Source organism: Trichosurus vulpecula, chromosome 1, assembly GCF_011100635.1.
Source record: "Trichosurus vulpecula isolate mTriVul1 chromosome 1, mTriVul1.pri, whole genome shotgun sequence".
NCBI classification, from domain to species: Eukaryota; Metazoa; Chordata; class Mammalia; order Diprotodontia; family Phalangeridae; genus Trichosurus; species Trichosurus vulpecula.
The window spans coordinates 134,424,651-134,452,298 of NC_050573.1; the positions used below are offsets into that span (position 1 = coordinate 134,424,651).

Sequence of the window (27,648 nt, forward strand, 5' to 3'; positions counted from 1 at the left end):
AGAGCAGACTAGGATAGCAAGGAGACATGACTTAGATGAAAAGCCATTGAAGGAAACACAGAAGTGATCAGACAGGTAGGAGGAGAATCAGAAGACAGCAATGCCATAAAAACTAAGAGGAGAATATTAAAATATCTGATCATCAGTTAGTCAGTCTTCTGCCGATGAATCTATATTCAGTTAGTCTGGGTATTAGCAGATACATAGTTTATCGGAAGTCGAATCATCAAAATCTTTCCATATTGTTAGAGCATGAGTTCCCTTCCTATTACATTGAGAATTTGGAATAGAACTTTTGGAGGAAGTAATGTAAGTTATTCAGGAAGAATACTATATAGTAGAATAATTCATTTATTAATGTTCTTGAAACCATGTAATCCTTGGCTCTCTCTTCCCTACTACCTGCAATTTGAGCATGGTAAAGAATATTGTGAGTACCATGTGGCCAAAAACAAACATGAAAAAATATTTGATGAATAACTTTTATTTTTAATACTATTTTATTTTTTCTCTAATTACATGTAAAAACAATTTTTTAAGTTTTGAGTTCCAAATTCTATCCCTTCTTCCCTTCCCTCCCCTCTGCCTAAGATGTTAAGGAATCTGACATAGTTATATATGTGTAAACATGTATAACTTATTTCCATATTAGTCAATTTATGGAAGAAAACTAGAACCAAAATAAAAAGAGAGAAAGAAAGAAGAAAAGGAAGAAAAAAAAAGAAAGGAAAAAATAGCATGCTTCAGTCTGTAGATGAATAGCTTTCTTAAGAATAGGTCAAATTGCTATAGAAAGCCTTGACCATTAAAAAAAAGAAATTACTCCATACCTGTGAAGTTTTTTGTGTTAATATCATTTTGTCAGCAAAATGAAATGCTTAATTTTGTTTTGTTACTTCACATTTGTTTTCAAGGTTGTTATCTAGAAGTATCAGCATTACTTGGGACGAGAGGAACTAATTTGAGACCACAGTTACAAGTTCAGGTTTCTAGAAGCTGTAGTTCAAACTGCTGTTGGACACATAATTCATGAAAACATAAGTGTACATGTCATTTTTGTATCTGTCTTTGTAGATCCAAAACATTACTTACCAGTTTTAATAAGAGTCAGGTCTGTGTAGTTGGCCCAACAACTGCTAAATGGAACTGTTGTATTTCCACTAAGACCACTGACTTGATTATTGCTGGCATCTTTGAGAATGGCCTTGAGGGTCAATGAAGTCATTCCAACAGATACACAGTTACCCTAAAGATGGGGAAAAATCAACATCTATATCTGACTTATGACCTATTGCTGTAACATAGCTTTGAGATATCACTTACATCGGAATCCATTGCCTTAATTGAAGGCTGCTGGGAAAATAGATGTCCTGGTAGCCCTGCTACTGGCTGAGTAATCACAGAAAGGGAAGACACGAAGGCTAGGTGATTGATTGGAAATGTAGACCTTTCCACAGGCTGTTCAGTCACCTGAAAATAGGTATGAATAATAATTGCATTTTATGTGTATTCATAACATGTAGCAGTAAACTCATCTTACCCTAGCAGTTCTAATATTCATAGATTGTTAATAAGAATATGTGCTCAATGTGGTGATATCATTTCTACCATATTTCTTACAAACATGAAAAAGCATGAAAGTAATTCATGATAGTTTTGTTATTTAAAAATTTAATTTCTCGTCAAAAACATTGTGAAAAGATATGATCTTTATTCAAATAACTTCCCTTGATTCTGTTAATAATGTTGGCAGTGACTTTACAAAGTATAGGTGATAATAAAAATGACTATAACCCCATGGAAATATTAAAATCTAGAGAAATAGAAGAGACTATTAATGACACTTAAAGTAATGCCACTTACCTGAATCCAACCAGAGTCACTTGGGGTGGGGAGAGGATTAGCAATAGACATCGAAGAGATATTAAATCCAAGGACACTATTGATTTTTCCTAAGATTATGGCCTGTCCAAGACAATTGGCAATTTCTTGGAGTGCAGATAATTGCATCTGACCTATTGGAAATAATATTTTTTATAATACAATATTGAAAATTTTGGATTTAAGAGGACAGAATGATTACTGTGGGTGAGTTTTTTACATTTCCTTACTAAAAAGAAGCATCAATGTAGGACTTCAGTGGAATACATGAATAATTTCAGTACAAAACTGATCATGATAAATATAGGAGAGATATAAATTGCTAAATGAGTCTAAGGATAGCAAAGTTATTTCCAAATGGAGGGGGCAAAGAGAAGGGGTGAAGTGGCGTTTGAGTTGAGTGATTTGTTTAAGATTTGTTTCTTAACTGTGAAATTTCTGGTAATAAAAAAACCCACCACCTATATCATTTAAAATAGCCTAGGGAGATAGCAACAAAATTTTATCTGCCCACTGGAGTTTTATTAGCCTATTTGTAGGAAGAAAGGGAGGAAGGATGTAAAAAAGGAAGAAATGAAGGAAAAAGGAAGGAAGGCAGGAAGAAAAGAAGTAAGGTGAGAAGAAAGGAAACAAGGTAGGAAGGAAAAGAAGGAATGAAGAAAGAAAGGAAGAAAGAAAGGAAGGAAGGAAAAAAGAAGGAAAAAGGGAAAGAAAGAAAAGAAGAAAGGACAAAAGGAAGGAAAAAAGTATTTATTGTTTCCTATATGCCATGCACTACGTGCTAAGTGCTAGGAGTATAAATAAAATTAAAAAGGCAGTCTCTGCCTTCAAGAAGTTTACATTCTAAAGGGGAAGACAACGCAATAGCAAAATGTTAGTAGCTTTGTTAGCTCTCAGGAGGTACGAATGTATTTATCTTGACAACATGAGCAGTCTTGCATATTTTGTTGCTTATCCTAATCAAGTGATTATCTACAATTCTATTATGCTTTAAATACTTTTCTACACCAGATCTCTTGAAGATCTATTTCATCTTTTCCATAGGTTGAACTATCACCTCTCTATTAATGACTCCCTAAACTATATCTTCAGCCCTGACTTCTCTTCCTAGCTATGGTATTTTCATCTAAATGCCCTGTTATTATTTTAAGTGGAATAGACCGAAAACCAAATTCATCCCAACCACTCTCCAAAGCAGTTTTCTCCTCACTTTTCTGTTTCTGTGTAAGTCATTGAAGTCCAAATCATTGGCGTCATCAATGACTTTTCCTTGTCCATGGATTTCCACACACAGATCAGTCATCAGATCATATTTATTCTTTCTATATAACGAATCATCTATCTATCCCTTCCTTTCCATTTTGATTGCCAGGGTCAAAACTTTATTGCCTAGACCAAGATGTGAGGTAATTAAAAGAAAGAGGTGTTGGGGGGGGGAAGGAATAAGTATTTATTTAGCATCTACACCATGCTAAATACTTTTCAAATATCTCATTTGATCCTCACAACAATCCTGGGAGGTAGGTGCTATTTTTATTCCCATTTTACAGGAGAGGAAACTTAGGCAAACAAGTTTAATGACTTGTCCAGGGTGTCATGCAGCTAGTAAATATCTGGAGCTAAATCTTAACTCAGGTCTTTCTGAGCCCAGACAGTGCCTTGTCCATTGTGCCACCTAGCACCCTCTAGAAAAGAGCTCAAGTAAAATAATGTTTTTAGAGGAAAAGGACATGGTCCAGGTTGTAATCTGAGAGAGTAAAGAGGATACCACATTGACTTAGTTTTGAGGGTTCACTAGAGCTTTTAGGGGCAGAAAAGGTATTCATACTCCCTGTCTCCTTTTCCTACCATTTGGCAATAAATGCTTTTTATATGAATGATTTTGTGATTAATCAGCAGGCACGTCAGGGAAGTTAAAGATAACTTCATGCACAAAACTTAGTAACAAATTTTACTGAGGCACATTTGGAGTAAAAAGATGGCCATGAGCAGTAAAACTAAGAACATAGTTGCTGGTTCTCTCAGTGCTTCCTTGTGTGAGAAGTGTCTTATCTGGCCTGTGGTTTTATAACTTCTGCTAATTTCCATGAGGTATACAATATATGAAAGCAGCAAAATAGCTTCTTAGATTTTCCCCTTATGTCCCATCTCAACCAGTGACTTTTCACCAATTTCCTTACTTCCCATGGATACCTGAGCAATTTTTGTCAATAGTGAAGCTGTTTTCTTTTGCCTTTACTCCCAAATCTATGCTTTGAGATCTCTTAGCATTACATTTCACTAAGGGAGAAAAATAGAGAGAAAAGGAAAGGGAGCAGTCAGAAGTTGGTTTCTACCATAGTTGATTTTGCAAGTTTATTATTCACCCAAGGAGATAAGGCCTTCTCTCATCATCTTGGATTGGGGTCTACTCAACTTTTCTTATCTGGTTATAGAAGTGTTAAGTGGAAGAAGAAAAATGAAAAGGGAGAAAAGGGAGCTTCTTATTCCATAAGCCATCCCTACCACATGTACTTGCAGCTGTTATTTCTGATGGGAAGCCACAAATGGCTTCTGGGGTCATCATTGTATTTAATCCTTCCTTCAAAGGAAGACTCACTTTGTTTTGTGTATATCACATATAGATGAGCAAAATGAGGCAGAGGGAAAAGCCCTCTTACAACAGCTAGGAATCATCATAATACTCATGTCCTGCCCCCATGGAGTTGGCTCTGTTGCTACAGTACCAAAGCAGAAAACAAGGCTCCTATGCAGTACTTAACAATTGCAGGAGCAGAGGTAAGACTCCCAAACTCCCATATGGCATATTAGGCAGAGTATCCAATCAAAGTTGGATCACAGGATCCACTAAGGCAGTGATATACTTTAGCAGTTATCTATCCAACCCTTTCATTTGACAGATGAAGGAACTAAAGCGAAACAAGATTAGTTGAATTGTTCAAGGTGGCAAAGTAAAGATTTGACTTCAGCTTTTCAGTATAAAATCAGTGGACTTTCTTCCACAATACACTGCATCATACTTTATGCATTCAGGTTCCCTAGTCTCTGGGGAGTCAGGCTGGGTCCCTAGTATCAACATGTTTTAGACTGAACTATGAATTCATATCCTTTTATCATGTAATATACACATAATTGTCTTATATCTCATATAGCAAATATATACCATATCCTATCCTTCATTTATACATGCCTGCAGTGTGATTGCTTAGTATCTGGGTGGGTGGTTCTCCAATTTCTAGTTCAATGTTGACCACTGCCATTCTCTTCTTCCGTCGGCCATTTTCTCTAATTATTTTGGTCACGCGAATTTTGTTGACTGGTATCTTCAGGAAAGAGGCAAGATTTCTAACCAGATTACGAGAACTATAAAAATGATCTTCTGTCATTGCTGGTAATTTAAAGGAAACAAATAGGACTGCGGTGGTATGGACTTCGATAGGAGTAGGTCCTTTAACTAAAAGGTGAAGCATCTGGTAGGTTCTGTCAAAATAGTTTTCACCTGAGATAGCAGAATTCAGGCTAGGAAGGTATCCCCCTGTTTAGGAAAATAGCCAAAATAGTGGAATTCAAGATACTTTATCTTGTCTATTCCGTTTATCATGTAGCATTTAGAACTTTGAATTTAGAGAATTCAGAAAATTTTCTCCTCAGATTTTTATCACTTTGTTCCTTATATTACACTACTGATATAGAAAATGAAAATACATTACTTTAGCAACATATTATTAACATCAACAACAACAATATACTAGCTGAACTTATCATAAATCACTCTATAAATAGGTATTAAATGTATCACAAATTCACTCTATTTGCTATATAAATGATAAACAATATACTTATGTCCTTTTTATCCCTAGCACCTAGAATGGCAAATGAAGTATATAAAAAAGCATTTGTCCATGTAGTTCTGTTTAGATTATTCTGATTAAAAATTCAACTTAATTCACCAAACATTTATTAACTACCTACTACATGCCAGGCATTGGCTAGGCACTGGAGATACAAAGACAAAAATTAAACTGACTGTGCTACAAAAATCAACTTGACTTTCACTGCCATATGGTTTCTGTTGTACATCTTATCAACTATTACAAAGAACACCTGTGCTGCAAAACTTACTATTTTCACTAAAAACAAAAGCACATAGTAGAACAAAACATATATTAAAGGTCTCAAAGGTACATTTCTGCAATAACATTGGTTTACTGTTCATCTTACAGAAGCCTTAGAGAATTCTAAACAACCACTTTTCCCCCTTAGGACTGTTTTCTTCAAAGGTGACAGAATTCACATGGAATTTATTAATGTTTTAATAATGTCCAAGAATTTGTGGCTGGTTCATTGCAATATAACAGATATATTTTTAAAAAGATAAACTTGGGTAAGACTAATATAATGTGAAGCTCTCAGGATAAAGCATTCCTACTGAAAAGGAAATTTTAAATTTAGAAAAATTAGGCACTTGGTTGCACCCTTTAAAATCAAATAACTATCATGGTCCAGCAGTGAGTATCAGATTTGGAGTCAGAGGACTAGTACAAATATTGACTCTGAAAGTTAGTATCTATGTGACCTCTTGGTAAATCAACTAACATTCCTGGGCCTCATTTCCTGATTTGTAAAATGAGACAGTTGGATTAGATGATCCCCTCTTGGGCTAAAACAAAAAAAAAATCACCTTTACAAGGTGATCGATGGAAAAGGCATGGCTTGGCTCCAGAGGGCAGGACTAGGAACACTATTTGGAAGCTGCCAAGGCAAATTTTGGATTAGTGAAAGAAAAAAAAATAGAAATCAGGTCTATCCAAAAGCAGAATGAGCATGGGAGGTAGTAATTCATGTGTTCCCAACTAGAGATCCTCAAGCAGACTGTATCACCATCAAGTGGGCATGTTGTAGGAGACTATTGGTCTGGAATGAATTAGTCTGAATCCTCTTCCAAATGCAAAATTCTTAGATCCTGTGATCATTCTCCACTCTGCTTTGAGATACTGTTATTTGTGGGTGGATTTGTTATAAATCTTTTCCCGCTCAGGATAACTGTGGAGCACATATATTGGCCTTTGCAGTTAATGATAATTTATCATTAATTGGAACTGATAATTTCATTCTTTAAAAGATGAAGGAAACAACCAATTGACTAACAAGACTTTATTAAGTACAAGACATGTGTCAGGTGCTGTGTTATATAGCCTGGACAAAAGAAAAAAAAAAGATGAGAAGTGTTTTAGTAACAAAGGAAACTCCAGCCCTGTACCTGATTCTGAGCAACAAGAAAGAAGTCATTGCTCAACAAGAAAAAAAGGCAATGTTGGGAACAAATGATCATAAAATCATAGGTTTAGAGCTAGAAAGGACCTCAGAATTAACCCTTACAACTCTTTTATTTTACATATGAGGAAACCGAGGCCCAGTGATTTGCCCAGGGTTACAATGGTTGTGAAGCAACAGGGCCAGGACTCAAACACAGGTTCTCTGACTCCAAATTCTATGATCTTTCCGCTGAAATCCTCCATCTCAGTTCACTTCCCTTTTCTTCGCTACCACAAATTCATTGATTGAGGGGAATTTCAGTGAAAAGACCCAGATGAACTACATAACAGGATAATGAAAGATATTACTGTTGAGCCACTTTTAGAAATCTTTGAAAGATTGTGAAAAATGGAACTGACTCCATAGGGTGTGTGAAAGGCAAATAACATGCCAATTCTTAAAAGATGGTACATGTAGCACAAGCATGGTGTGGTCTTACATGTATGAGCAATATGCCTATGGGCATGATACTTGTCAGGGTACCCATACCCTCCTTCCCTCTCTTTGGCCTGACTTACTCAACTCTGATCTATACTCACATTGGCAAGTATTGGGGATACAGAGGGTCAGAGTAGAAGGGCAGTCATGTTCATAGCCAACTGGCTATGACTCACTACTCTTTCCCTTGGATGATTCTGGAATGTGGAATGATATACTCTATTGGCCACTTTAGCTTCTAAGGCCCCATTGGTATGCTTCTGAATTACACAAAATCAGTCACAATTATACGATTAACTGTTATTTTTGTGTGTTTTTGGTACTGTAATTTCAGGGGGATTACCTGTCTGTAGGTGAATGTTAAATTCACAGTCCTTCTGTTGATGGTTCCATACTGTATTTTTAGGACAAACCAGAGAATTGTTCACATAGACATCCAGACGCTGAAGTGTGGAATAAAAAATTGCTACTCGAACAGCCTGTTAAAGATAAATGATATAAATATATAGCCCTTGCTTCCTTTAAAACATAGAATACAAAGTATAATTGTAGATTTCTAAAACCCAAGGTTTGTATGGGTTTTTTTGTATAATTACCTACCTAATATAGTATCCCACAAATTACAGGACCACATATAATTAGGCACTTAATTAATGCTTTAAAAATATTTAGTTCTGTAATGAATTTCAGTTTTGAAAATAAGCACATGTCTAACATTGCCTAATTAAAATGAAGTTAACCTACAGAAAATTTGGCAGAACATGTATTGAAAGTCGGTCAGTACACCTAAGAAAAATAATATGTCCTGTCTCTTCTTTTGACTTCATTTTTTTTTGTTTCATTATCATACTTACATTCTCTTAATATAATATGAGATGTAAATCTAAATTGAACTGCTTTCTAATTTTGAATCATCTTTTAAAAAATGACTAAAATGCCTATACCCTTTGATTTAGGGATTCTCTTATGAGCCATATACTCACAGAGATCAAAGACAGAAAGGGTCCTATATCCACAAAAATACATACAACAGTGTTTTGTATGTGTGTGGTAGCAAAGAACTGGAAAGAAATTAGATGTCCACTGATGGTGAATAGTAAACACTGTCATACTCAGGAATGTACTGGAATATCACTTCAGTAGGAAATTACAAATACTAAGAATTCAGAGAAGCATAGGAAGACTTATAGAATCTGATGTGGAATGAAGTAAATAGAGCCAGGAATACAATATTACACTAACTACAACAATGGAAATGGGGGAAAAACTAAAAAAGGAAACTGAATACTCTGTAATTACAATGATAAAACTTGACCTAAGATGAGAGAATAGGAGTACAACTCCCTCTCTTCTTTGAAGGAGTGAAGAACTATGGATATGGTTATGACATATATCATCTAACTCAGTTAATATGTTGGTTAGTTTGGAATTGAATTTTTTCCCTTTTTATTTTATATTCTTTGTTACAAGGGGAAGCTCACTGGGTAGGGAAGGAAGAACATATTCAGAAATGAAGTTAATCTAAAAAGTATATCAACAAATATTTTAAAAATATGTATCCTCCCTTCTACTTTTAAACAAGAAAAGCAGAGCACATGTATCCAAATACTATTGTCTACTTCAGCTAGTCACCTTTAGAGCACATTCCGATAATGCTTCTGCTCAAAACATTTTTGAAAATCCTATTTTAGAACTGTCTTAAGAGCTAATTTAGTAAGGCAAATAATAAAATTAATTTAATTATAGTCATACTTTTTTATTTATTTTAGCTGGTATCGGTATAGCACTTCAACATTTACAAAGTGCTTTACAAATATTCTCTCATTTGATCCTCACAGTCACCGCTGGGAGGTAAGTGCTATTATCATCCCCATTTTACATATGAAGAAACTAAGGCAAACAGAAATTAAGTGACTTGCTCAGGAACACAGAGCTAGGAAATGTCTGACATTAGATCTTATCTGAGGTCTCCTCGACTCCAGGTCTAGAACTTTATTCCCTGTATCAACTACCTACTTCTATCTCATCTTTTTTTCTTATGAAGAATGACAGCGAAGGCTGGTCTTACCAAGCTTGACCTAATTCATTATATTTGTCTCCTAAAAATTTTATCAAGTTTCCAAAAAGCAAACTCATTCAAGAATTTATAGCTCTTATGGTATTATCAGAAGTGTTGGGAAGAATACCATGGTCATTAGAAATAAAAAATGTACCCTAATAGAACCTGTGGTCACGGTCTATTTTAAAATGGATACCACCATTTGAATTAACTTTGGTGTGATGCTTTAAAAATATCTCATGATGTACCATAATGTAGTATTAAGAACAGTGGTCTGGAGACAAGACTTGGATTCAGTTCCAGCCTCTATTACTTGCTAACAGTATGACCTTGGGAAAGTAACTTAATTTCTTTGGATCTCAGTTTCCTCATCTGTAAAATGGCAGTAATAATATTTTTCCTACCCATAGTACCAAGGTGTGATGAAAGTTCTGTGTAAATCATAAAGTGCTATGGAAATATTAGCTTTTTATACTCATATTGCAGCTACTTGGCTAGAGAAAGAAGTAGAGAAGGAAGATGATAATATTGTGTATTGTTGGAATTGTGCAGTGTTATTAAAGTTAATATATAAGCTCTTAATTAAATATAATTTTAATAGCCTAATGAGGCATCTGATTACTTTGCGAATCTGTGAGAGAGGCAATATTATGGTGATTAGACATTTTGACATACCCATGACTTCGTTCTTCCCTGATGCAAATCTGAATGCCTCATTCCATAATATTATTTCCCATGCCTTGGCACAGATCTTCCATAAAGAAGCTGTTTATTAGTTCATTTCCTTTGATTCCTTTAATATCTTCTGGGTGCTATTGTACTACTTGGGCTATCTGTTGTGTCTCATCCTTGTTACAGAGACAGCTAGGTGGTATAGTGTATAGACTGCTGGGCCTGGAGTCAGGAGGACTTATCTTCTAGAGTTTAAATCTGGCCTCAGACACTTATTAGCTATGTGACCCTGGGCTAGTCACTTAACTCTGTTTACCTCAGTTTTCTCATCTGGAAAATGAGCTGGAGAAGGAAATGGCAAATCACTCCAGTATCTTTGTGGGGTCACAAAGAGTTGGACGTGACTGAACAATAACAAATTCTTGTTATATTACTAGTCCACCTCCTTTGTTATCTCTACAAAGCCTTTATGATGTCTTCTAAGTTATTCTTAAAAAGCAAATCATTATTTTCAAGGAATTATTATCAGTTTATTAAAAATTCTTCTATTGTTACCATTTTAATGTGTTTAAAATGAATACATTTTCTATTTCCTCAAAAGCCTATTCTATAATTATTGCCATTGTCTTCTTACTATTTTTATGAGTTTTCTTATCAATGCTGTTTTCCTAAAGGTTATTTTCCTAAAACAAACTGTGCTTGCATATCTGAGTCCCACATGAACACAATAAATCAGTTTCTTAAACATTGCGGTATTCTTTTCTTTCAGTATTTATTTGGTATTTTTGAACCAATATTCATTTATTATATTGGCCTATCTTCCACAAATTTCTGCACTGTTGCCTCATGATGGTGTGGATATGACCCCACATTTTCAAAGGCTATACCAGTAGATTGTAAGCAATGGCCATTACAACCGTACTGGCAAGGACTGTGTAGTCCCTCCAGTGGACTGAGACTACTTTGTGAGAACAAGTTTAGCAAAATATGGAGAAGCCAATCATCAGCCTGCTGACCACTTAGTGATGAATTCTGTCTGTGGCAATCCGTGGGTAATGGGTTGGGCCCAGGATTAAACAGGAGGAAAGTAGGCTTTGAGAAACTGCAAAATTTTCTCCTTACATATTTTAAATAGTAATACTCTATTAGTGTTTCTGTATGATTTCAATTCATGGAATATTGTAGTCTCTAAGGACTACACAGAAGACTATGGATAGGCTTATAACGGGTATGATCAAGCTACATGACAAATCAGGAACTATGAAAGAAAATCAGAATAAAGAATGACATCAAGGAAATGTATGATAGAAAAAAAGATGGGCTGGTCTTTTGGTGAGAGAGGGATAATGAATTAAGCACATGGGCTCCACTGGGTACCCTTAATATATCAGAAGAAACTGGGGAAGGTCTCTAAACATGTGGAGTAGAGATTGTGTGGTAAACTTTTGGGAGAAAGGGGTTAAGAGTAGCACAGGATGGTCATACATTGATTGATTGTGACCCATATAATAAGAGGAACATTCACATCAATGAGGTCCCATCTGTTTCAGTATATGAGTCTATATATCACATTCCATCTCATTCTATGCTAAATACTTTATAAAAATTATCTCATTTTATCATCACTACAATCCTGGGAGGTAGGTGCTATTATCATCCCCACTGTATTGATGAGAAAATTGAGGCAGCAGAGGTTAAGTGACTTGCCCAGGGTCACATAACTGCTAAATGTCTGAGGTTAGTTTTAAACTAAGGGCTTCCTCACTCTAAGTTCAAGGCTCTATTCATAGTATCAACTAGATGCCTCTGTTCTTAATCACATGAAACCTGTAATCAATACATTTTTTGATATACAATATTTTTCTTCTTAGCTGCTTGCAAAATTTTCTGCAATTGTAGTTTCAGAGTTTGAAACAATGTTAGTGTGAAGTGAATCTGGAATTTATCTCTGTTGGTATCCTGTGGATTGTGTCAATTTGTAATCTCTCCCTTAATTTTAATAAATCCATGAGATTCGGGGGCATGAGTTCTTGAAATATTATGCTCAGATTCCATCTTTATTCATATTCTTGGGTAGTTCAATAACTCTTAGATTATCTCTGACAATACTTTTTCTTATTATGATATCACTTTACTCTAGTTATGTTAGTGTTTGAGTTTGTTTTGCTATTTGTTCTATCATTTCTGCTATTTTTGTAATCCAATGTAACAATTAATTTCTCAACAAATCTATAGTTTTATTTATATTATCCATGGATAATTCCAAGTTGTTAGTTTCATTATGAGATTTTCATCTTTGTAGTCTTGCTTTTTTCATTTAGTGTACTTATTATTCCTTATCTGCTTCATTTAAAATAGTCTCCAAGCCACCTTTCTATTTAGCTATGACTTCTTTATACCTTCTGGCTTCATTTATAGCAAGGTCCTAGTATAGAGTATAGATGTGATTAAGTCCTCTAGTAACACACTCAATGGGGGTGAAGGCAGACTTGGAGAATGCACAGACATAGTCCACCTAATTTTAGTTTGGAGCTGTTTCAGGCCATAATGAATCAGAGGTAATACTACATGATGATAATAAGTCTTCCCCAGACTTAGAGGAACCAATGACTTAGAAGTTAGCCAGAACTGAACAAACATAAAGGTGTGTAAAGGTAAAGCATCCATTGGCTAAGGGAGCACTTAGTTCATTAGCTATTATGCCAATGATTGAGATAACAACTTCTTAACCAAAAACCAAAAGATGCTCATTTTCCAATACTTTTTAATGGTTCTGATGAGATATTCCAAGTTCATCTGACTACTTCTTTTCAGTTTATGCATCTTAACAAATTGAACTTAGCAGTGAATTTAGCAACACCTCATTCTCTTCCAAATCTTTCATCTTTGCTTCTCTAAGATTGGCATAATTAGTTTAAAATCCATCATCATAGTAGTAGTAGTAGAAAGGCTAATCCCACTAATCCAAATCCTGCCACTGCCATCATTATACAGAGCGTACCACTTGGTTCACTTGGTGGGAGGGGTGCTGGCTTTTTGTTGATGTGCCAGTGAAAGCCAGTCCAGCCTCCTAACTTCTGCAGCCATATCCCTTTCTACTTCAGAAAGTGCCAGCTTTTCAACAAGACCCTAGCTTGTTTCCCTGCAGGGCCACTGTACCCTTTCTTCCCTCTGCTGCTCCTTAGACATCACCAGTCCCCTGGCACAAGTCACCAGCACCTTCAGTTGGCATCACTTGAATGCAGGGACCTCACATATCTGCACTGCCCCCTGAATTAAGGCTTGCTTAGGAGTCAGGTAGTCTCTTTCCTTGATACCTTCCAGGAAGCAGGACTCTGAGGGTCAGGTATGTCCTTCTTTCCAACTGGCCAAGATCACGATTGCTTCTGTTTTGTTTTGTGTGTGTGTGTGTGTGTGTGTGTGTGTGTGTGTGTGTGAGCACGTGTGTGTGTTTATTCTTTCCTGACATTAGGCAAAAAAGTATCCCAAGGCAGATGTGTCTAGTTAGTGACTGTATGAATTCAGGATGTGAGAAAGAGTAGCAGAGGTCTCACTGGCAGACAGAGGCAGTAGGAATGCCCTCTGGAGAAGACTCTTCAGACAGATGTGGAAAGACCAGAGGAAGGCAACAGCTTCAGGGAGTGAGACCCCCTAGGCAGGAAAGAGAAATGCTGGCTGTGAACTCAACAGAGAAACTAACTCTCAAGGCTGATCCCCTGCAGGGAGCTACATGTAAGGATAACTTGATGAAGATTTGGAGAAAAGGACGTAGATCATCCCATATAGCTGTCCCCACACAGACCGCTGGGCCTGGAGTCAGAAGATCTGAGTCCAAATCTGGCCTCAGATACTAACTATCTGTATTGTTTCAACAAAGATGACCAAAGTCCTGGACAGTTTAGGTCATATGATCATACACTTCAGGGGAGACTGGGAGAAAGTCTCAAACTCTACCATGTAATCTTTTTGAGACACTAAATCATGGAGTCTAGTATGCCATAAAGAACAATTGTCTACTTGAGTTTGGTAGCATGATCCTTGCAACTTGCATTTGAGCCTAAGTACTTATTCATAGCTCCTTGATTTTACATTATCCTTTTCCAATAACGGAGCCTCACAGTGTAGTAGGGACCCCAAGCCTCAGGGTGACTGGGGGACTACTGGAAGTTGTATTATGGGCCATAGATTTGCTGACATACCCTTCCAGTTTGTCAATGATCATGCTAACAGCTTTTAAAGATGGCAGTGATAGCTCCAGCCTGAGCAATTATTCTCTATGGATAATTCTGTTCTAAGATATGTGTGTGTGTGTGTGCGCGTGTGTGAGTGCATTCTACCTTTAGTTAAACTGGTGTTTTAGAGATTAGGACGCTATAGAGCCATGAAATGTTGGGTCATAGGTGGGGGTGGAAAACTGGCTTTCAATGGTAGGAGGAACCGACCTGTGGGTAGAGAAGGAAGGGATGGAGAGAGAGAGAAGGGGAAGGAAAGGGGTAGAGATGCTTCCTCTGCTACTCAGAGGTCTAGTTCTCTCAAGCAAACTCTACCCCAGGCCATTGCAGTTGTCTTGACTTTTGTCTTATCACTGGACTTCCATGAGAGTAAGGTTGATGACTTTGTCTCGCTTAAGTCCAATTTGTATGCAAGTGAAGACATCATCTTGTGGTCATTGGTGCTCTTCAAGGCTCTTTGCCACCCTAATTGCCTTCTTTGACTTGCTTAACTCATCAGTGTCCTTTCTTAAAAATGGTGCCCGTGACTGTATCAAATAAGTAGCTCTTGACCATATCAACAACAAAACTAGCAGAAACCATATGATCATCTCAATAGACGCAGAAAAAGCCTTTGACAAAGTACAACACCCATTCCTATTAAAAACACTAGAAAGCATAGGAATAAGTGGAACTTTCCTCAAAATTATAAATAGCATCTACCTAAAACCATCGACAAGCACTATTTGTAATGGGGATAAACTAGATGCATTCCCAATAAGATCAGGGGTGAAACAAGGATGTCCATTATCACCCCTATTATTCAATTTGGTACTAGAAACATTAGCTGTAGCAATAAGAGAAGAAAAAGAAATTGAAGGAATTAGAATAGGAAAAGAAGAAACTAAATTATCACTTTTTGCAGATGATATGATGATTTATTTAGAGAATCCTAGAGAATCAAGTAAAAAACTACTTGAAATAATAAACAACTTTAGCAAAGTTGCAGGATATAAAATAAACCCGCATAAATCCTCAGCATTCCTATACATTGCTGACAAAGCCCAACAGCAAGAGATAGAAAGAGAAATTCCATACAAAGTTACTGAAGGCACTATAAAATATTTGGGAGTCTATTTGCCAAGACAAACCCAGGGCCTATATGAACATAACTATGAAACACTTTTCACGCAAATAAAATCAGATCTAAATAAATGGAAAAATATCAGTTGGGAGGGGGGAGGGAGGGGAGAAAATCTGGAACTCAAACTATGTAGAACCGTGTGTGGTAAACTAAAAATAAATAAATTAATTAAAAAAAATAAGTAGCTCTGGGGGCAAAAGTAGCTGGGACAAAATTTTGTAGCTATATTTAGGAAAGATTTAATAATATTTTCTCTTACCTTGTTTTGCTCCACATTAAGCAACATTAGTCGAAGATTCTGAGGACTGGTTCCAGTAAAATAAATTTCATAGGACTTGTTTAGGGCAACAATGCTGTGAAAAAGTGACAACCTCCTCTGACATGTGTATCCAGCACACCAGCCATGATCCTGTGGACCTAAAAATCCATGAAAGGTCACCTTTCTCCAATCTTAAAAAATTTATTATAAACCTCTCTAAGAAAATTTAGGATAATTTGCCTAAATTATGCAATTAAACCTTTGTTGGACATCATACTTGCAAAAAGCCCTGCATGGTAATTAACCTAAAAAAGAAAACAGCCATAATGAAACTCAGCATTGGTATAAAATTATTAGAGTGAGATACTTAACAATGGAACTTATTATCCTTACCCCAAAGTGCATCCCTCTTCAGGTCACTACCATCTGTCTGCTTGTCAGAAGAATAGAAATTTCAGAGTCATCTTCAACTCCTCATTTTCCCATACCCCACATATCCAAATGGTTGTACGTTTTGTTGATCCTGCTTCCACATGATGTCTCACATCTATCCCCTTCTCTAATTACATTACAAACTTTCAAGTTCCGGCCCTCATCACTTCTTGCAAGATATATTGCAAAAATGTCTTGATTGGTCCCTACTACATGGCCATCCCCTCTCCAATTCATCTTCCACATAGCTGTCAAAACACAGGGCTGACCATGTAACTCTCCTGTCCAATAAACTCCAGCGACTCCCTATTACATCTGAGATTCAACGGAAGCTTTGGCATTTAAATCCCTTTCCAACCTGGTTCCAACCTACCTAGCCTTGCTTATTAAGTCAATCTATGCTTTGGTCTACTTCTGGTCCAGCCAAGCTGGCCTTTTTGCTCTTCCTCACATATGACATCCCATTCTGGTCCTCATGCCTTTGAATAGAATTGTCCCCATTGCTAGAATGCATTCTCTCCTTCCCTCTGCTTCTCAGAATCCCTAATTTTCTTCAAAGCCCATTCAAATGTTACCTCCTTTGGCCTCCTCCTCAAAATCATCTTTTATTTATTTTATTTGCATTTTATGTGTAGTTAAATGAGTATATGTGGTTTACTCCTATAGAATATAAATTCCTCGAGGGCAGGGAATATTTCATTTTTGTCTTTGTGTCCTCAGTCCTTAGCAAAGTGCACAGTAGTGCATAGTAGTTGCTCAATACATTGTTAAGGCTTTAAGCCCCATGCACTCTAATTTAGGGATAACCTGTCAATTTCCCCTTTCTTAGACTGTGTTTGTTAGATGCTGTAACATAAGCAATTTTTGTGAGGAGCAAAACACCACTTTAGAGCACTATGTAGGTTCTAAGTGGGATAAAACTTACTAATGTAGAGTTAAAAGAAGCAACCTACTTAAAGGATTCTAAGTATGACTAGTTTAAAATAAATTTTCAGGAATGTAATTGAACTTGTGATGAACAATTTAGGCAGCATTGTTACATTTTTCAATGGAAACTCCTATTTTATGTCTTATAACATTGACATGCCCTCAATCAGTTTCACATTAATCTTATAATCCTTGTCATAATTCCAAAGCTTCTTAGATACTCACTTACTTACTTTTATATAATTTGAGTTACTTTAAAAATTTAAACTTTGAAATAAACTCTTAATTTGGTCTTATTATGGAGGTAACTTTTTTTATATTATTCTGTGCAACGGGACATTTTTTGTGCACTCCCTGTTGTCGAGGAAATGGACTTTGAGTGGTTCAGTGACTTGACAGTGGACATAAAGCTTGTGAATGTTCCAGGAACAATTAGAACCCAGGTTTTGCTTGACTTCAGGCATTAAGTCCCACTGCCTCATTAGAAGATCCCTACAACTATTTAGAAGATAGGCTATCTGGGAGCCCTATGACCACATTTTAAGAATGATGTCATGTTTTTTACTTCATTCTAAAAAATGGAATCCTTGTGAAATATGTTGTCCTTTTCTGGAATACCAACCACAGAAATTTGAAGCAAATGGAATAAGCTTCAGCAACCAACTGGCTCCAAAGAAATTCTGTCCATTCGGCAAGAACATCCAATGGAGGAGCTCCTGTTCTTCAACCTCTGGATAGTCCACTCAGAGAACAATGGATGCTTTCCATTCAGACCCAGGCTTTTTTTGGTTATGGGGTGCCATATTAAAGTCCAATGTTCATAGAAAAAATATTTCCCCATTACTTCAATTTTGGAGTGTCTGGGATAATAAATGTATGAAACACTGACTGAAATACTGAATAATGGATGTTGATATATTTATTCATAAGCTTTTATTGAATTTCCTGCCTTCATGAAGAATTATCAATATTCAGAACTGAACTTCAGTCAGAATTATAAATCGACCCAAATTTAGAATGCAAAAGTAATGCATTTCCCCAAGTATGCCTTTTACTTATCAACAGATAGGAATATATCTTACTTTGGTAACATCCCTTTTGGGTCCTTGGTGTGTATGTATTGGGGTGGGAGAAGGAGAAATGGGATTGAGCAAAACTACTAGGTTTGTAGGTGTGGATTACAAATAGAAATACAAAGAATCATACTATAAAACATATGAAACCTGATTTTCGTATAGGTGTTATAGTGGATAGAGAGCTGGACTTAGAGTCAGGAAGACCTGAGTTCAAATCCTGCCTTTGTGACTAGCTTTGTGACCCTGGGAAAGTCACTTAACCTCTCTCAGTCTCAGTTTCCTCCTCTATAAAATAGAAATAACAATATGACCTAATGGAGTTGTTGTGAGGATCAAATGAGATAAAATATGTAAAGCTCTTTACAAATCTTGAAATGCTATATAAATGATTATTTGATTATATTATTATTATAATTATTATTATTGATAAGTTAAAGACTTAATGAATGCCATATATTTCTATATTATATACTAGGCTACCATCTAAGTGTTTCCAAATCTATGGATACGGGGGGAGGTGGAGGGATGGGTGGCAAGTGGACCATAGCACCTATTTCCAGCACAGTCTCTTGTATATAAAAGACACTCTATAAATGTTTTCTGATTCAAACTACAGCTTTGGTGGATGTAAGCCATTATTAGCTCCATATCTTTAAGTAGTTTGCAGGACTAATTGTACTCTAATTTCCAAGATATAGCTTAAAGTTTTTTTTTCCCCAGAACTCCAAAAAGCCAATGAGGAGAAGATTTCCTTGAAAGGCAGAATTAGCCAAATGGAAAAGGAGGTCCAAAAGACCACTGAAGAAAATACTACCTTAAAAATTAGATTGGAGTAAGTGGAAGCTAGTGACTTTATGAAAAATCAAGATATTATCAAACAGAACCAAAGGAATGAAAAAGTGGAAGACAATGTGAAATATCTCATTGGAAAAACCACTGACCTGGAAAATAGATCCAGGAGAGATAATTTCAAAATGATTGGATTACCTGAAAGCCATGATCATAAAAAGAGCCTAGATATCATCTTTCAAGAAATTATCAAGGAGAACTGCCCTTATTCTACAGCCAGAGGGTAAAATAGAAATTGAAAGAATCCACCAATCACCTCCTGAAAAAGATCCCCAAAAGAAAATTCCTAGGAATATTGTTGCCAAATTCCAGAGCTCCCAGATGAAGGAGAAAATACTATAAGCAGCCAGAAAGAAACCATTTGAGTATTTTGGAAACACAATCAGGATAATACAAGATCTAGCAGTTTCTACATTAAGGGATCGAATGGCTTGGAATACAATGTTCCAGAGGTCAATGGCGCTAGGATTAAAACCAAGAATCACCTACCCAGCAAAACTGAGTATAATGCACCAAGGCAAAATATGCATTCTCAATAAAATAGAGGACTTTCAAGCTTTCTCAGTGAAAAGACCAGAGCTGAAGAGAAAATCTGACTTTCAAACACAAGAATCAAGAGAAGCATGAAAAGGTAAACAAGAAAGAGGAATCATAAAGGACTTACTAAAGTTGAACTGTTTTGTTTACATTCCTACATGGAAAGATGATGTGTATAATTCATGAGACCTCAGTATTAGGGTAACTGAAGGGAATATACATATATATCTATAGACAGAGGGCGAAGGGTGAGTTGAATATGAAGGGATGATATCTAAAAAAATAAAGTCAAATTAAGGGATGAGAGAGGACTATATTGAGAGAGAGAGAAATTGAGAGATAGAATGGGAAAAATTATCTTGCATAAAAGTGGAAAGAAAAAGCAGTTCTGTAGAAAGGGAAAAGGGGGCAGGTGAGGGGGGATGAGTGAATCTTTCTCTCATCAGATTTGATCTGAGGAGGGAATACCATGCACACTCAGTTGGGTGTCTTACCCCACAAGAAAGAAGAAGGAAGAAGATAAAAAAGGGGGGACAATAGAAGGGAGGGCAGATAGGGGGAGGAGGTAATCAAAAACAAACACTTTCAAAAAGGGACAGGGTCAAGGGAGAAAATTGAATAAAGGGGGATAGGATAGGAAGGAGTAAAATATAGTTAGTCTTTCACAACATGAGTATTGTGGAAGGGTTTTACATAATGATACACATGTGGCCTATGTGGAATTGCTTGCCTTCTTAGGGAGGGAGGGTGGGGAGTGAAGAGGGGAGAGAATTTTGAACTCAAAGTTTTAAAAACAGATGTTCAAAAAAACAGTTTTCTCATGCAACTAGGAAATAAGATATGCCAATGGGGCATAGAAATCTATCTTGCCCTACAAGAAAGTAAGGGAAAAGGGGATGGGGGGAAAGTGGGGAGACAGAAGGGAGGGCTAACTGGGGAATGGGACAACCAGAATATATGCCATCTTGGAGTGGGGAGAGGGTAGAAATGGGGAGAAAATTTGTAATTCAAACTTTTGTGAAAATCAATGCTGAAAACTAAAAATAATAAATAAATAAATAATCAGGAAAAAAAGAATACTATGAGATAATCTTAAAAAAGAATATGCAGTGAATATTATAGAATAGTTAAAATTTAGCAGGTACTTGTTAAATATCTCCTATTAATGTAGCCCATTTTGATTGAATACTTACCATTAATAAGATCAACATAACCATCAGCAAATATAGCCACTGGAGAAAGTCTTCGTATTTCTGTGTCAGAATCCAGGCTTTCAATAACCATCATGGCATATTCCATCCCGAAGCATTGGTAGCTCTGCCACTCAGATATATATTTACAAGTAGAATCTCTAATGATTCCTAGAATTAGATGCATATACAATTTTGTCAATGAAAACAAAATCTCTTCAGACACATGAATTACTTCTTACTATAATAAGTATATAAAATATATTAAGGAAATGCTATCTCCAGCTACTGGTTGAGTATGTTTCCATTGCAAAGAACATGTTTTGCCTTAAAAATAAGAAAATTTCCTCAAACCTTTATATGGTGCTTTCTCTGAAACAGGTATTTTGCTGCCATTCAAATATGTGAGCATCACTTTAGGAATTCTATAGTCTCCCACTCCAAGCTGATTATTTCCATTCCATTCATATTCAGCTTGTGGTATCACTGAACCAGGCCTCCCCAGGAAAGAGCCATCGATGTCTTTAAGAAAAGCTTTCTTTTTGGCATCACAGACCATGTCTACACAATCTGATGGATTCACTTTACTGGGTTAAAAAAAGGCAAAATTAATCATTACTTAGTAACATCATTACTCACTCACTTGCTCATCAACATCCCACTGAATATTTTTTAATATTCAGTATAACTAAATAGCATATATAACTAACATTTTGCTGAAGTCTATATTTCATCAGGTTATTTTTTGTGAATTTCTTTAAAATTTCAGTAAGGCAAACTATATTTGTGGAATATAATAACAAAATGATATCATTGGGTTCAATGTTTGTTTAATGTTTGTGAAGTGTTTGCAATATTCCATGTACTTATTTACCATGCATATAAATGGTATTACGTGCAGAACAGAACAAAATTGCTTTTCTTTGTATTCCTCATGCTTATACACTGCCTGGCATGTAGTAAGCATTTCACAAATGCTTGTTGACGAATTGATAGGATATTAAAATACCCCTTCCATTAGTGGTTTTCTTATTTTTTATTAGGAATCAGAGGATTGAAACAGGACTGATAGTCATTAATATCAGTAACCATTGCTTTAAAGCAACAGTTCTCAAACTAAAACCCCTGAGGGTCACCAAGAATCTTTCGGATGTGTGTGTGTGTGGGGGGGTGAGTTTCATGAAGGGCCCATGAGATTAAAACCACAAGAGATCTTTATATTCATACTAAGACTTTTCCCCATTTTTTACATGGCTATAAACACAAGTGGTGCTAAAAAGTGTTAATTTTTTTTAGACTCTTATATTTCATCCTGTACAGCTGTATAATATTTGCATTGATTGAGCAAAAGCAAAAGTGGGTAAAACTGCTGGCACCAAAGCAAGAATCGATCAAGTATTAATTTTACTAAATCTCAACTGTTGAGTACATGTCTTTTTAATGGTCTGTGTGATGAAATGGGAAGTACACATTAAGTACTTCTGGTGCCTACCAAAGTCCAACAGTTACCTCAAGGAGAAGCACTTATGTGATTGTTTGAGTTTCAAGTTGAACTTGCCTTTTTTCACTGAATACCATTTTTACCTGAAAGAACAACTAAGAGACAAACAATAGTTGTACAGATGGGTATTTGGCAGACATTTCCTCAAAAGCAAATGAAGTGAGCCCATCACTTCAAGGAAGATAACTGAAAGCATTTGTTGCCAGTGTTAAAATTCAAGCTTCTAAGTGAAAATGTGTATCTGCTACAATGTGCTTAGTAGCATCCCATACTTCAAACTTTTCTGATCAGACTGGTGGTAATATTTATGACTGTGAATTTTGATATTGTATAATGAAATGTGCCAACATTTGGAAGATCTACATAACTCACAGAACCAACGTTTCCCATATGACTAATATGTGACCAAATCATGTCTGAATAATAAATCCATTCAAGATACAAGACTGACTTATGACATAACAGCATATGAAAAGTTCATTAATAGCCATATCAATTCAGATTATTCATTGCAATTAACCTTTAAGAAACTACTACTTGTTGAGTATTGGTGTAGTATCAAAGAATAACATCCCCAATTATCTGAAAAAAAAAACTATTAAAATATTTCTCCCTTTTCTAACTGCATATCTTTCTGAGATCTGATTTTCTTCATATGTTTCAACTAAAATGACCTATTAAAATAGACTGAATATTACTGTGCTATAAGAAATGATGAGCTTGATGATCTTACAAAACCATGGACAGACATGCATGAAATAATGAAGAGCAAAATGAACAGAATCAAGGGAGCATTATATATAGTGACAGCAATATTGTTTTAAGAACAACTTTGAGTGAATAAGTCATTTTGACTTTTATAAATACCCAGATTAACTACAAAGGACATATGAAGGAAGATGCTATCTGCATGCAGAGAAAGAACTGATAAATAGAAGTATATATAGAATGATTTTACATATATATACATATTTGTGTGTAATGGTAACCATCTCTAGGGCAGGGGAAGAGAAGGAAAAAAATTTGCATGATAATTTTATCATATATTTAAAAGAAATAGCAAGTTGTACATAATAGATTTGCAGTTTCATGAGCAATCTTTTTTATTATTATACTATGTTATGGAAATACTTGTTTTATCCCATAAATTAGAAATAAAATAAATTTAAAAATAGATTGAATGAAGAAGCAAATATGAGAATTTAGTCATCTTCTATTAAGCCAAATATTACAAAGAGATTTGCAAAAACATGTGAAATAATTCCATTTTTTTCAATTTTTTTTGTTTTGGAAAATAGAGTCTTTTTCATAAAAATTTGTTATTTGTGATTTGACCTCAGATCTTCCTGACTCCAGCAGCACTGCATCACCTAGATGCCTCAAATGCCACTGCTTTACATGCTACACTAGTAGAATTTCTGAAGAGGAGGTTTGGAGGATTAATTTATAGAAGAGATGAGAGCTGATTACTGCAGATGAAATTTGATGGATAATCTTAAAAAGCATAGGTATAGTAGGAAAAAAATCATCACAGAAGGAAAGGTAGAAGCATTATTTTTATGGTGTTCAGGATCTATTTCAGCAAATTGGAATGCAGGGTTGGGGAACCTGCCACCTTGAGGCCACATGTGGCCCTCTAGGTCCTTAAGTGCAGTCTTTTGACTGAAACCAAACTTCATGTTCCCCACCCCTGGACAGAGTATTTCCATAAAGCAATATGATCATTTGGAATCCCTGAACAATAAGATGACCAGTTGTGATCTCTTGTGAATTTCTCTACACCTTTGGTGTTTCTTAAGAGGGGCACTGTTTTGGCTCCACCTAGAGTCGATTAGTGTCAACATTAAATGATACCCTGAAGTTACACTGAAAGTGAGTTTGGTTGGTTCGGAAATTCAGCATTACTGTTGGAATGAGCAGACCTGACTTAAAGTGCCTCAAACATTTATTAGCTATGGGGTCAGGATGAGCAAGTCACTCATGTAATCCCTTGGAATATCAGTTTCCTTGTATACATGAAGGGGATAATAATACTTGTATTATCTACTGCATAGGGATGTGAGGAATGTCCTTGTCATAGGTAAAATGTGTCATGTGCAAATGACTATTATTGCATTTTATTAAACAAACCAAATATCATTTTGACCCCTTTCCTTATCACCTAGATATTAGCCTAAACTTTGAATTTGAGAATTGTGGAACTTAATATTAATGAAATACCAATATATAAATAATGAGAATTGAAGGGGATCTAAATGACAATGGAAAAATATATAATGGGCCTAAGCAGGCTGTAATGTGCCATAGAATGTTACCAATGATAGTAGCTAGTATGCATGATATAGCACACACATACACACACACACACATACAGAAGTCTTCAGGGACATGTAAGACTAGAAAAAGGAAGCATACCTGTCATGAAGCAAGAGCAAAAAATAGCCCGGAGATGTATAATCCTCTTGTGTTGATATCAACAAGATATCAAAAGAATGAAAAGAGAGCTTCTAGCAGCATGGTTAAATACTTTAAGGAAGATTCATAGAAAGACATGAGCAAGAGTAGCAGGTGAAGAGAAGGCATAGATGAGTTATGATTTGCCAGGGGAGCTACCCACTGGGATGAAATCAGAGATCCATAGGAATTTTTAAAAGTGATTTTAAAATAGGGCTAATAAGTCCCAAGGGAATGGACTTTTATATTGTATATTTTGTATTAAGTCAAACACATTAAGGGCATTTTCATTTCATTCAGTCATAAAACAGTAATCGTTAGTTACACTACTTAGGAAAAAAACTGTATTTCTTAATATAGATCACAATTTTGTAAAATGGCAGAAATCTCAGATTTCCCTATATCAGAAGATTGTAAAGGGTAATGTGAATGGCATAATGCATTTACCTAGCATCCTCTGATCTATTATACTGTCTAGGTCTTTTATCCAGCTCTGAGGTGCCACAGAATCAAATAGACAGGAGAGAATCTTTAACAAAATGATAACCTGTCTAACATCATAGATTCTTCTAAAAACAAACAGCTTCAAATGCACCTTGTTCAACCCATTGTCCTTTGTGACTATAACAATTTTCATTAGTCTGTCATTATATCTTTTTATTTATAATAAGAGACAAATGAAAATTCTAAGCACATTGTTTTTGCAGACAAAAAAAAATGGTGAGGCAGGAAGGCCAAATATGGTACAATAGAAAATAAATATTCGAGTAATTCTGGGAAATGTATTGTAGCAATAGGCAGGGAAGTTCACATACCCAGTTTAATTCATCCTGTATCAATGAATCAAGAAGTATTTATTAAATGTCTGTTGTGTGTCAGGATGCTGCTAGGTTCTGGGGATTCATGCAAAATGAAGAGACTAATCCAAACTTGTAAGAAGCTTATAGTCTATAAGGGAGACAATAAGGATATACACACACACATACACACACACATATATACATATACACATACATACCATAAAGATATAAATACATATAGAAGAAATACAAAGAGAAAGTAAATAAATACAAAGTAGTTAAATACATGGTAATTAGAGAGGTAGAGGACTAGCAGTTAGGGCAATCAGGAAAGGCTTCAGGCAGAAGGTGGTGCTTGAGCTATGTCTTGAATAAAGAGAGAGAGATTCCATGAGAAGGTGGTAAGGTGGGAATGAATTCTAGAAATGAGGGAAGCCAGTACAATGGCCCGGAGATGAGAGATGGAGCATTGTGTGTGAAGAACAGAGAGAAGGCCAGTTTGGCTAGATCCCAGAATACAGGAGTAGAAGTAACGTTCAGTGAAACTGAAAAGAGAAATTTGGACCAGGTCATAAAGCTAAACAAATGAGTTTAAATTTGATTATATAAGCAATTAGAAGCCATTGAAGTTGATTGAATAGGAGAATGCCATGGTTCATCTACACTTAAGAAAAAGCACTTTGGAAGCAATGTTTAGGATGGGCTAGAATGGGGAAAGACTTGAGGTAAGGAGACTGGTTGAGAGGCTATTGTAATAATCTAGACAAGAGGTGATTAGGGACTGAACTAAGGTGATAGCTGTGTGAGTAGAGAGAAGGGGTTGCATAAGATAGATGACAAATGAGAAAAATGGCAGATTTTGCAGTTGCTTAGATTTGTGTGGTAAGTCAGAGTAAGTAGAGGATAATGCTGAAGTTATGAACAAGGAGACTGGAAAAATGGTGGTGCCTTAGATAAAAATAGGGGAATTTGGAAGAATAGTTGGATTGTTTTGGCGGGGAATTAAAATGAGTTCTGTTCTTAATATGTTGAGTTTGAGATACCTCCAGAACTCCAGTTGGAACAATGGGTTATAATGGATTATTGAAGCCCCAGAGGAGAGACTGGGCTTGATACATAAATCTGGGAGTCATCAGCTATAAGACGATAAATAAACTGATGAACTGATGAAGTCGCCAGGAGACAGTATACACCGATAAAAGATTAGGGTACCTAAGAAAGGGCTTTCTTTCTTTATGTATTTCTCTTCTCCAAGGTGGGTACAAGGAAGTGATAGGAGAAACAGTACAGATACTTCTTGCCTCATCGTGTCTGTGACTGGAGATGCATAGCCACATAATCCAAGTCTGTCTTTCAAACTTAAAAGACAATACTTAACAAACATAAGCTTGAGGTGCTCTGCTTAATAATAAATGAATTCCCAAACTTAATTGCCCTCAGTTATATTGGTGTTGCATGTAATCTTGGTGGTTTTCACATGGGTAATATTTTGAGTTTTAGCCACTTCGTTGTAATTTTTGGTGTACTAACATCTTTAGATATATGGGAAAATGAACAATAGGATAGAAATGATAAAAGTTTGACTACAGTTACCAGTGCAAATGAGTATTACCTTAAGTCAGGCCTATGTATAAATATTTTTGACTGTTCAATTGTGTTAACTGTCTGAATGTTTTTCACATGGATTGGATGTTGTAAATCTTCATTTAAAGGGTTTGTCATGAACATCACAGCAGTTTCATCTGAACAAACATTTTTAAATCCAACAAATGTGGAATCTAAAATAAAAACAATATAAAATCACCTACCATATTTATTATTTAAAAGTAATAATGACATAAAAACATTTTTATAGCATTCTAATCTCACAAGTTTATCTACCAATCCCACTTTGTACAATAG

General features: G+C 35.8%; 1 protein-coding gene across 1 annotated transcript in view; it reads right to left on the reverse strand.

Annotated features, from left to right (window-relative positions):
• Nucleotides 1–27,648, reverse strand: part of PKHD1L1 (PKHD1 like 1) — a 190,671-nt gene that overhangs the window by 12,953 nt on the left and 150,070 nt on the right. The window contains exons 68-76 of the mRNA XM_036765700.1: nucleotides 27,359–27,524; nucleotides 21,346–21,578; nucleotides 20,995–21,162; nucleotides 15,981–16,138; nucleotides 7,979–8,114; nucleotides 5,072–5,416; nucleotides 1,864–2,015; nucleotides 1,324–1,470; nucleotides 1,093–1,246 (exon numbers count right to left, since the gene is read on the reverse strand). Coding sequence (XP_036621595.1) covers nucleotides 1,093–1,246; nucleotides 1,324–1,470; nucleotides 1,864–2,015; nucleotides 5,072–5,416; nucleotides 7,979–8,114; nucleotides 15,981–16,138; nucleotides 20,995–21,162; nucleotides 21,346–21,578; nucleotides 27,359–27,524 — 1,659 coding nt within the window. The remainder of the gene's footprint in view (nucleotides 1–1,092; nucleotides 1,247–1,323; nucleotides 1,471–1,863; nucleotides 2,016–5,071; nucleotides 5,417–7,978; nucleotides 8,115–15,980; nucleotides 16,139–20,994; nucleotides 21,163–21,345; nucleotides 21,579–27,358; nucleotides 27,525–27,648) is intronic.